The following is a 12,518-nucleotide window of genomic DNA, read 5'->3' as shown; positions in this document are numbered from 1 at the left end:
TGGAGAGGTTTTTTTTTTTTTTTTTTTTTTAAGGCAATTTCTTTAGTTACAGGAACATAGGTGTTGAATAAGGGGTTGCTGTGGTAACGGGAGGGAGTGTGATATGATGGCTGCAGAGTTGTCACTTATTACAACAGACAGCCATACTATTGCATTGTTTTATTGGGGCAAAGAAACCTCCATATAAACATGCATGTACAATTACAGGTGGTTTACATCAACTCTTATAAACTATACCATATGTTAACTCAGCATGAGTTAACTTAACAATGGTAATTTAATGGCAATTAAAGTTTCTCCTCCAAATAAAAAAAGAGATATGTTCAAACCCACAACACTTCACACAACAAACAACCCCAAGATTCCACACAATAGAGCAAAAGCCAAAGTTAAATGCGATCAAATAAAATTTGGATATTAAATGGTTTGTGTCATTGCAACGCAATGTTAAAAAAACAATTACATTTATAAGAGTAAGAAGCAATGATGTCTTTAAGTGCAGTAAAACACGCAGTAAACACACCATATGCAAGGGAAGAGAGAACAAATGAACAAAGATTTTAAACCCAAGTGAGCTGCCTCGCATTCTGATGCCTACACAGCAGCTCCTGTATAACACAGACAATTGAAAAAAAAAAAAAGATTAGATTACCTTCTTGATATTTTTTTGTAACTGAATAACATAAAAGTATAATGCAACTATTTATAAAGTATACATGTGATTCTGCCTTGGAATTCAGCCAAAACGATGTGTCTTTGGGGCTGTTTAGTTCTTGTGCTAACAAAAGCTAGACGCATCAGACATGTTTTTAAAAGATAAAGTTCTTTTAACTTGTCATGGCATTTAAAAAATGCATTGTTCATGCGCGGGATGCTAAAAATAGAGCAAAACATGGTAAAACATTCACGGCTTTGGTTGTTTACCTAGCTGTGTGCTCTTCGGTCTAGTCTGTGTTCCATGTTTAGAACATGGTGTCTGGATCCTGACTCTTCGGTCTTGGGATCCAGACACTCATGCTCTATGTCTTGTCTTGTCTTTTTTTGAGCACATGGCTAATGATGGCTTCATTGCCCTGTGCTCTATTGTCTTGTCATTATGTTCACTCATCACTCTCCCTCATTTAGTCCTAGTTAATGTTAATTAGTTTCACCTGCTCCTCATGTGCCTTGCTGCCTATATATTGTACCACCTTCCCTCATGTCTCTGGTAGATTGATTTGTATTATTGTGTATGTACTGGATGCGAGTTGTCTTGTTTTGTTCCAGTTATCCATCCATCCATCCATCCATCCATCCATCCATCCATCCATCCATTCTTCCATCCATCCATTCAGTCATGTCTTGAGTTTGTTCGTCTCTCACTCACAAGTATTTGTTCTTTTTAAAACAAGCCCTTATACTTGCCTTCTGCGTTTGGGTCCTTCCTCAACAAACCATAAAATTAGTGTTCTGATAAGACTAAATCTGCAGATGGGCAGTTGTTACAGGGCAATATATGACTCCTGGTTGGTGCCATTGACCAATCAGAATCAAGTATTCCAGAGCGCCATGTAATAATAGCATATAAAAAAAAACATAGTATATCTCATGTACTTTCACAACCAGTTAACATGCACCAGAGATATTTCCTGCTATGTTGACAGAGAACACTCCTCTTCAGATGAAATTGATATTATATTGTAAAAAAAAAACAAATGTCAGGTGGGACTTTAATTTATCACAGAGTATTAATTGGATCATAAATGTGTTCTATAGACAATGGGAGTGCTTGGTGAAATTCAGGAGGTGAGGCATGTTATTACATTTGATGAAACTATGCAGACAAACATTTATTTATGTACAGTATTTAGAATAAAAAGCATACTAAGAGCAGAAACATGTATTAAGATAATAATTTTGATTTCAAGTTGACTATGAAGGGCAATGAGGTTTAGCTTGCTGTGTACAAAGTTCAAAGGCCCATCACACAGGCCTATTGGCTGAACAAACTCATCCTGAACTTTAGTTTGGAACTCCACTAGTATGATTTGTTCAACTCACATCAATGTCTCTAGTTTAACAATCCGAATCCATCACAGTAAAGGCTCTTTGTGCCAACCAGGTAAAGGTCAACCACCTACTTACAAACTGAAATGAAACTTTTTAATTAGACTGATATGTAACATCTAACAAATGGTATATGGTCTGCACTTACATAGCGCTTTTTTAAACTTAAACACTGTGACTCATTCACCCATTCACACACCAATGACGGCAGAGCTGCCATGCAAGATGCTAGCCTGCCGTTGGGAGCAACATGGGGTTCAGTGTCTTGCCCAAGGACACTTCGGCATGTGGAGTCATGTGGGCCACAGTCAGAGTCTGGAGCCTGGCTTGGTTCCATCCGGACTGCGAGACAATGACAACGTTGTCCTAGATTAACGTTTCTAGAGTTTTAGTCAGCAGTGCATCAAAACAATGGAGCTAAACAAACCACAAGCACTCAGGGGTGATCAGCACTATATCATCTTTTTCTCAAGCACCGAACATGTTTCATTCCTGCTCCGTGCATGTTTCCTCTCACCCTCGCGATATATACGTGGCATTGCATAAAGCCTGATTAGGCTACGTAGAGTTCCAGGCACGGTTATTTTAACAACAGCATCGGAGACATGGTGAGTAGCAATGTAGATGGAGACTGAAACACTGAAATGCATCTTTTACTAAAACACACAAGCTAAATGAAACTATCTTCATCTGTCTGATAAGTGATGGTTCAGCTAAAGCAGGTTTGTGACAGGAAAGTTCACGTGTCACATTTTTAGACTATTGTCTTTTACTGTCAAAATGTAGCTTTATTAATCAGTATGTTACGTGCCTATCATATCATCATCTCTGATTATTAGTTATAATTAATATAAATGGTTAGTTAGACTGGCTAGTAGAGTTATCTGCTTCTGATAAGAATGTTCCCATTATTTCACTGTCAGTCCATTTATACTTAAGCAAATAGTATTTTTAAAATGTCAATTTTTTGTTTATTGTTATTAGATTCTCACTTTAGGAAAATATATAAATGGTCCATTCAGACTTATACATTTTCTAAATGTTCTCTCAGGGGTTACCCCTGAATCCCCATAAAGTAACCTTTATTTTCTCAGTCAAAAGTACTTATGTCCCATACATAGGTTTCTGAATATAAAAATTATTAAAAATAAATATTCAGAATGTAAACATATTCAAACACAAAAACTGGACTGCTGTCACCCAGCTTGAAAACAAATGTTGATTTTATCTTGTAACATTAATACCCCTCGACTAATGAAATAATACAGCCTAATCTTTTGGTAGAAAAGATCCCTCACACCCCACTGTGTTGGCTTTGTCTCAGAACAGTCTCTAGAATTTACTCAGAATGGTGCCAAAAAAAAAAAAAAAAAACTCCATTGAGCAGTAGTTCTGTAGATAGAAATACGTTGTTGAAGAGAGAGGTCAACAGAGAATGGCCAGACGGGTAACAAAAGACAAAGTCTACAGTAACTCAGATAACCATTCTGTAAAATTGTGGTGAGAAGAATAGCATCTCAGAATGCCATTCAGAGATGCAGGTTGGTGCTGTGTTGACGGCACTAGGGGGACCTACACAATATTAGGCAGGTGGTTTTAATATTGTGGCTGATCGGTGTTGTCATGATTCACTGCTGAGTTGCATTGTGTTTTCCCTGGACTACACTTTACAAAACGCGCTGCCCTCATCTCTGTCAGCTGTTCCTAATTGTTCTCACCTGTGTTCCATTCCCTCGTTTTTCCTTGCGTATATCATTTCTGTGATTTCTGTTCATTCTTTGTCAGTTGTTGTGTTTTTTCCTGTTCAAGTATCGGTTCCCATCCAGGACATAACTTTTGTTTTATTTTCTAGTTCCGCCTAGTTCCAGTGTTTACCACGTTTTTGTACTTTGCTTTATTTTATATTTAACTTTAGCTGCATCTAGATCCCGCTCTTGTGACTTCCTTCCAAAATGTTACAGGTGTAGGTATATATATATATATATATATATATATATATATATACATATGAAAAATAAAAGTGGTAAAATTGGGCATTCACTAGCCACTGTGGCTGATGGGTAACAAATCCTTCCCAGCGTATCCAAATCTGCTCCTGAGACATCTCCTCACAATCACCTGTAATGACCTGTGGCGGGAGAGAGCATGCACTCAACGAGCCTTTCCATAATTCTGATAGTGTCTTTGTGACACTATAATTCTGACAGTGTTTGGATTTCCCTCAGGCTAGCAGTGATTCAAAAAAGTTGGAAAAAAGCAAACACATCAGAGAGCCTCAAATCTTAACCTCGCTTGCCACCCTCACAGAATTACTTATTCAAAGGAGTCCTCCAAGGAACATCTGATAAAGACTGATTTTAGTTCAAATGAAAGCTTCAAAACATACACAAAGGCAGAATTTAAAGTATCAGCAGTTCTGATATTTGGTAGTTTTCTTGTTACACAAAAGAATGGAGCTAAAACATATAGATTGCTGTTACCTCCTAAACATTCAGACATTTCCTTGGGTACGGATCATTTCCTACTGTATAATTCACCAAAAAGATTGAATCGATGCATATACATAACAAACTAACTCATTTTAATAAATAATTCTACCAAATTCCTCTAAAAGATTCTCATTTTATCTTTCATCAATAGAAAAATAAAACTGGCTGCATGCAAAACGTGCTCTTGTAGAATGGTTGCTGTTTTACTCTTTGAAGCAGAACAATTTCTGTGTTTTCTGCATCTAAAAAAAAAATATTAATATAGAAACTAATACTATGGAGTTCTATGGAACATCTTTGATACAACTAAGTGCATATTTCAACATATACTCTAGGCTTCAGTTAAAAAATCTACAGTATATTCTGTATGTTCACTATAATAATCTTGTTACTCTATCCTATAGGATCTTTTAATTCTGTATCCTTCTCTCAATTTTTTTAATGCTTGTCTTTTATCAAGGGCTCTCGATTGCAAATCTTTTACAGTGCACTCTTTAAAAATTACCATGGGACACTGAGAGCTCAGTGGGGTTTCAATTTCTTTTGCACAGTTTGTCCTAGCTTGTTAAAATCTATGGGGAAGATATACATGTTAATAGGAAAGCCTGCAATATCACTGCTGTGTAACAGAAATGTTTAAAAAAAAACATACGACAGACAGACAGACAGACAGACAGACAGACAGACAGATAGATAGATAGATAGATAGATAGATAGATAGATAGATAGATCACAAGTCAAAATTATTTTCTGTGGTAATCAACAGCATATCCATAATCTATAATGTTACTTTATTGTTAAAAGCTCATTCTTACATCGACTGTACCTAATCAAATTCCAGGCTGCTTGTTGCATTCACCTTTCAAGTATGATTGTAAAGATATTCAAGCTTAATCATATTACGAGACAGCCATTAATGCCATCAGCATGATCCTGTTCAGGGGCATCTGACCACTGTGTCAAATTTTTTGAGATGCATGACTCCATTTAGCCATTTCAAATGCTTGCAAACAAACACAAATATAAGTAAACATAGAAACCCCTGCACAGGCTTGTGTTGCCTTCCATCTTTTATCTCCTTGTGAGCCTTCTTTCTGTCCATGCTCTTCATTTTCCTGCTGTCCATTCTTTTCTTTCACAGTTCTGCCACTTATTGCCTCAGGTGAAAGCTATGGTACTTCAAAGAGCCTTTTACTGGCAAAAGGAGATCAAAAGAGGTAAGGCAGGCCATGAGAGGACAGATATAGAAGAAATGAAGAATGAAGAGAGGGGAGACTGAGAAAGAGAGAGCAAGAGCAAGCTCATATGGCTCATGATGAGGTGGGCTGTTTCTAACTAGGGGGACAGAGCAGTAATAATGGAGCACATGATCACAGCAGCACACAGAGTTTCATGCTGTGAAGATCCACATGCTCAGCAGACATGGCGAAACTCAGGAGCCTAAACTCTCCTAGTCTACACAAGCATTACACAGCTGTCACAGATGTCACACAACAAATGCAAATGTGTACACAGCACACACACGGCAAATACTCCATTGGTACAGCATGGTGCTGGTACCAAATCTGGAACAATTCATCATGTTTCCACCAAAGAAACAGTGGCTCTGGGCCAGAGAAATTGCTTCAACCTCAGACTTGCTTGTCTTGAACCAGTAACATTTGTACACACCATAAACACTGAAAATACCCAATTTCCACCAAAATTGTACCTGTAGCCAATCTTGACAAAATCCTTGCATTTCCACTCATTTAAACAAAATAAGTTGTCTTTGAACTTGGCCTTTGGACTTGCTTGTCTCGAACCAGGAAGTGGTAATGTTGAAGGACACGGGGCAGGATAATCGCACCGCATAAAATTTTTAGAACAACAACTCAAGTCTGACAAAACATAACTATATTGCACAAAACTATCAGCAGATCAACAAAGCTGTCTGAGACAGGGGGAATGCTATCACAATTATCTGATATTTGGGAATGCTATCACATTGATCTGATATTTGATTTGTTTGTGCACTCACTGCAAACTACCTGGTCAGACTTTGATGAGAATGTAACAAAGGAGACAAGTGATTCATTCAACCTCAGCCTTCAGAGCTTTGAAATTAGTTTCAAACTATGTTTCAGGGGAAGTTTAAATAAGTTCGAAGAAGTTATTTTCCCATGTCAACCATTCAGTAGGAGCAAATTAACAGAAACCAAACATTGACAACAGTGGCCCTGTCCCAGTTGTGCAGTTGATAAGGCTTTGCAGTCTTGTGGTTTTCACTTTCTTTGAAGTCCACAAGACCATAGGGTGTCCTGTATGTAATTATTTAATTCAGAATGCACTGGAATAACCAACAGTCTACAGAACATTATGTCAACAAGTTTGGAGGAGGATGAGGTTTAAGGAAGGCATTTAGGACAGCGCCTTTGTTTTTACTCATACTGATGATATCATCACAAACCTTATGCTCTGGGATTGGATGAAGTCAGGATCAGTGGCGTTGAGCATGGCAACAAAGCTGCCCACTGGAATGTTCTCTCTCCTGATGACAACCAAAGGATCTGGAAAGAACACTGGTCCTTCATTCACATCCATAACTGTAATGTAAACTGTCGCCGTAGAGCTGGGGCCGTAAACAACGTCAGGAACCAGAGGGTCTTCGTTTTCCACTTTTATCAGTAGAGTGTGAAACATTGCTCTTTCATAGTCCAGAGGCTGATAAAGACAACATACAAGTGGAATAATATAGCCGTGATTACCAAACATGTAACTATACCAAACAAATGCATGACTGAAAAGACATCACGTACCTTTACCACAGACAGCATGCCCTCATTGTTGTCCACGTTCGTCTGGATTTCAAAGTTCTGATTGGGATCTCCGTTGATGATGGAGTAAATGGCTCTCCAGGCTCCTGTGGCTGGATCATCTCTGTCATCCACTGTCAGGTTCACCACCACCCCAGTTGAGCCCTCGTTTACTGAGGCCTGGAACTGGAACACAGATCATAAGTTGTTACTTGCCACATTAAATACCTCTATACTGACACATCCAAGTACAAGTTTACACATTAACATATAACTGCATCTAGCCAAAGGCCTTTTCAAAGTAAATTCTGACAACAGTGGTGTGGCAGGGCGGAGGGCGGGCCAGGTTGTGATTATACACACTCGGTCCCTTATCAGGCTAATTAAGCCTCCGAGAGGGATAAAGGGCGATGGCAGATGGTGGTGCGACGAGACAGAGATAGTTTACGGACATGTCCGTCATGTGTGTGTTTGTCTTTTTAAAATATAATTTATATTGCCTCCTCCTTTCCATTGAACTACGTTACACTGGTACCGAAGGCCGGGAAGGAGGAGGGATGCCTGTCGCGTAGTCCTCGACACTGCCGTCCATCCAGGGTAGCGCCACTGCCATCCAACGGGGGAAGGAGTAGACCGACCGCCCGGACACGGTGAACGGCCGCCGTCTGCGAGGTGAGTGGGGACTGGACTCCCTGACCACCTGGAGCGATGGAGCCGATGCCAGGGGCGGAGGAGAGCCCTGCCATCCCCCAGAAACGCGGAGGGGTCGAAGGAAGACCGCCATCTGCGAGGGGAGGAGGGAAGTGTCTCCCCGACCGCCTGGAGCGGAGGAGTGTCCCAACGAGTCCCGAGAATGCGGAGGGGCGTTCTGACCGCCGGGGGTTGTGAGTCTGACTCCGGTCCGCCCGGGGAGAAAAGTCTGTCGTCTGCCTGAGAGGGTGGAGAAGTAATCGAGGACCATGCTACGGTGTATCGGAGAACCGGCGAGTAGGTTTTCTTTCATCTCTCTCTCCTCTCTCTCTATCACTGCCGCTCTGCGTTGGCACGGTGGTGCGACGAGAGAGAGATAGTTTACGGACATGTCCATTATATGTGTTTGTCTTTTGTTTAAGTTTATAATTAAAATATAATTTATATTGCCAAGCCGGTTCTCGCCTCCTCCTTTCCATTAAACTACGTTAAAAGTGGTATCATAAATTGTGCTAATTAAACTCAGATTATGCACACAAAAAAAGAAAAACTGGCTGGTCTGACGCGTTCTTGAGTCAAAGGCGTTGTCTGTATCTAAAAAAGGAATGGCTCTATTACCTTTAAAGATGGACTACTTTTCCTAATTCATATTGAATGTTCCCTTTTCTACAATTCATTTTAATACTGTGTCTTAAATCTCTGGTTTAGCTTTTTTAGCACAAGAATCCGTTCTGTCTGAACGACTAAAATATCTGAGATGATGACAAGGGTAACAATAAGACCGGATGAGCAATGAAGCAGCAGCAAGTTGTGTAGAGAACAGAAAGATTAATGCTTTGACTAGTACTCTACAATTGTCCCTCTTAAGTTTACAGAGATTACTAGAGGCAGTGGGACAGGCCACTATTGTTTTTGGCTAAGCGTGCACCACCTTCGGTAATGAAAGAAACACAGATCTACCTACGGCTCTATCAATTCAATCCCTTTTCAGTCCCTCCTTCCTTGTTTGGTACACGAAGAATCTGTGTCTTACTTCCACCTCCCTCGCACCCTTCCTTCGGTCCCTCTGTCAAAGATAAGGCTTAAGCTAAGCCTTTGTGAAACAGCTCTTGTTCTGTTTTTGTCACTGGAGGAAAGCCCCTACATTCAGAGAGAAGCAAATCTCCATAGTCCTTGCTCAATCCAGCCCAATGTCACAAGGCTGTTTGGGGAGATGAAGAGTGTTCCGAGCAGGGCCAGATGAGCTCTGGTCTCCATCAGCTCTGCTATCATTTCTGTTTAGTGGCTTGTGAAGTGAGCCTCCCCTCTATGCCTCAGGGATGTGCTCCCTTTTATAAGAGCAGTCCAGCAAGGAAAGTATGGGGTGTCTGGGGATTGGGGAAGAAAGCAAAAGTAATATGCGACTTGAGGAAGGCACTGCTGAACTTGGCTGGCAGGCTGAAATAAGAAAAAGTTTGGAGAGTGCCGCTAAGCAGTTTAAATGCCCATGGGACCAAAGTTTCACCACTAAGCCATGTCTCTTAGACCCTGTTGACACCTGGTATTAAGATGCATCTCCGGTGATCAGACAGCATGTGGTCAGGTAAAACACATCACTGTTTAGACTTGGTCACTTAAATGCGATTACTGTGACAACTTGTGATCCAATTTGGAGGGGAGGGACTCTGTTTCATTATGACATACAGTACATCAGTCACTATGTCAGTGTATTACTGCAGGACATTAAAGCACAGCATGTCATAAAAGACAAAGGAAGCATGAAAAAAATGGTGCGCTATTTCTCCCAGATGCATCAGAAATTTTATCTAAACACAAAATTTCATTGAGCATAATTGTCAGTTATTTTAGTGGATTAACCTGAAATGCAGATATTTGTGTTTCTCACAAGTATCCGTGCATGCTGATTTTAGACACATTGAAGAAGATCCATGAAGTTCTTGTGTTCATTTGTATCTGCTTTTTACAAATTTCCAATTGGACAGTTAATTCCTTTCAAACCACTCGTTACAACGTTTAAACTCTTGTTTTAGCACAGCAGTTGATTGAAAGATGAGGGCAGGCGCTTTTGCTGGGATGCATACAAAACGGATTAGCATTTACACATCAAATGTGATGTGGTCACATATGTTTTTGACCACATTCGTTTATGTTTTTTGTGATCCGATCACAAAAACATCTTAGACCTGTATGTAGTGCTGTCCACATGTGATCAGATCACCCAACATGCATCTTAATACCAGTTGTAATATGGGGTTTACTTAATGCTTATTGCAACAGAGTTAGAAGCCACAGGTCTGAACCTTTCAAGATTAACAGTAATGGAAATAACTACTAGGCCATTTCTTCAACAGTATGTAGCATTGTGATTTTAAAGTAGGGTCGTAGCAGTCATTTTAAAAGTGGGAGGGTCACAGTATGTGGCTCACACAGACCCAACACATACAATGTAGTATTGATATTTTACAGTATATATTAATATACAAGTTTGATATAATTATCATAAATATATATATATATATATATATATATATATATATATATATATATATATATATATATATATACTCACCTAAAGGATTATTAGGAACACCTGTTCAATTTCTCATTAATGCAATTATCTAATCAACCAATCACATGGCAGTTGCTTCAATGCATTTAGGGGTGTGGTCCTGGTCAAGACAATCTCCTGAACTCCAAACTGAATGTCAGAATGGGAAAGAAAGGTGATTTAAGCAATTTTGAGCATGGTATGGTTGTTGGTGCCAGACGGGCCGGTCTGAGTATTTCACAATCTGCTCAGTTACTGGGATTTTCACGCACAACCATTTCTAGGGTTTACAAAGAATGGTGTGAAAAGGGAAATACATCCAGTATGCGGCAGTCCTGTGGGCGAAAATGCCTTGTTGATGCTAGAGGTCAGAGGAGAATGGGCCGACTGATTCAAGCTGATAGAAGAGCAACTTTGCCTGAAATAACCACTCGTTACAACCGAGGTATGCAGCAAAGCATTTGTGAAGCCACAACACGCACAACCTTGAGGCGGATGGGTACAACAGCAGAAGACCCCACCGGGTACCACTCATCTCCACTACAAATAGGAAAAAGAGGCTACAATTTGCAAGAGCTCACCAAAATTGGACAGTTGAAGACTGGAAAAATGTTGCCTGGTCTGATGAGTCTCGATTTCTGTTGAGACATTCAGATGGTAGAGTCAGAATTTGGCGTAAACAGAATGAGAACATGGATCCATCATGCCTTGTTACCACTGTGCAGGCTGGTGGTGGTGGTGTAATGGTGTGGGGGATGTTTTCTTGGCACACTTTAGACCCCTTAGTGCCAATTGGTCACCAGATCTCAACCCAATAGAGCATCTTTGCGATGTGGTGGAACGGGAGCTTCGTGCCCTGGATGTGCATCCCACAAATCTCCATCAACAGCAAGATGCTATCCTATCAATATGGGCCAACATTTCTAAAGAATGCTTTCAGCACCTTGTTGAATCAATGCCACGTAGAATTAAGGCAGTTCTGAAGGCGAAAGGGGGTCAAACACAGTATTAGTATGTTGTTCCTAATAATCCTTTAGGTGATTGTATATACGTATTATTTACTTTATTACTATGTATTTTAAAGATGCAAAACTTTGCAAAATTAGCTACGAAAATAAATGTGTTTCACACATGGTGGTCCTGAAGAAATTATTTAATCAATTACAATAATGTCAATTGTGCATTTTTTACTCAGTGCTTGTGCGTTGTGAGATTTAAATGTATCCATGTGGCTTGGGTGTTTTGACTGTTCACCAAAATTCCTTCAGATCCATTTAGTGATTCAGTGACCATTTCTGGTGATGCCAGAAGGTGGTGACAAATAAGTTAGTCACTGAATCAATAATCAAAATACATTTTTAATTCTTTAAAGTTTCTATGTCTACAGATCTACAAAGAGACATTAGTAGTGGTTTTAAGCATTATAAGAACAAATCAAATCTATAGTTTCCCTACAGTTTGTGAGCTGCTGTGCATGAATTTAATAATAATAGTCTTGTAATAATTATGATTTTCAATAAGGTCTGTATGTTTTCATGTATATAAGGTGTCTACATAAGATTTCTAAGAACACAGCAGATCTATCTTTTTCCTACAGTTTGTCAACTGCACACCAACATAGAGGTACAAACCAGGAGCTGATATTTAAAATAGCTTTACATATTTAACTGATCTAGTAATCTGCTTAAATTGGCAAAAACAACCTGTCAAACTATTACCTCACAAACATAATGTAAAAAGCTTCATGCGGTCGATTTCTCTCCAAGACCGACAGCCACAGACTGTTGCAGTCGTGGCTCTACTTCCTCAAGGTGAAAGCCACTACTGCCGCCCCCTGCTTCGCTCGTTCTTCCCACGGGATTGAGGACAATCCAGCTGGCGATGAAGGCGATATGGGGATAACGATGGGCTCGGTTTCGGCGGGTAAATCCCCACGAACCACCCGCCCCC

General features: G+C 39.9%; 1 protein-coding gene across 1 annotated transcript in view; it reads right to left on the bottom strand.

Moving 5' to 3' along the window:
* Positions 1-12,518, bottom strand: part of LOC127623370 (cadherin-13-like) — a 532,010-nt gene that overhangs the window by 88,424 nt on the left and 431,068 nt on the right. The window contains exons 10-11 of the mRNA XM_052097812.1: positions 7,334-7,516; positions 6,985-7,238 (exon numbers count right to left, since the gene is read on the bottom strand). Coding sequence (XP_051953772.1) covers positions 6,985-7,238; positions 7,334-7,516 — 437 coding nt within the window. The remainder of the gene's footprint in view (positions 1-6,984; positions 7,239-7,333; positions 7,517-12,518) is intronic.

The sequence above is a fragment of the Xyrauchen texanus genome, chromosome 29 (assembly GCF_025860055.1).
Source record: "Xyrauchen texanus isolate HMW12.3.18 chromosome 29, RBS_HiC_50CHRs, whole genome shotgun sequence".
NCBI classification, from domain to species: domain Eukaryota; kingdom Metazoa; phylum Chordata; class Actinopteri; order Cypriniformes; family Catostomidae; genus Xyrauchen; species Xyrauchen texanus.
Note: the sequence above shows the minus strand (reverse complement) of the source record. Positions and strands in the feature narration are given on the sequence as shown.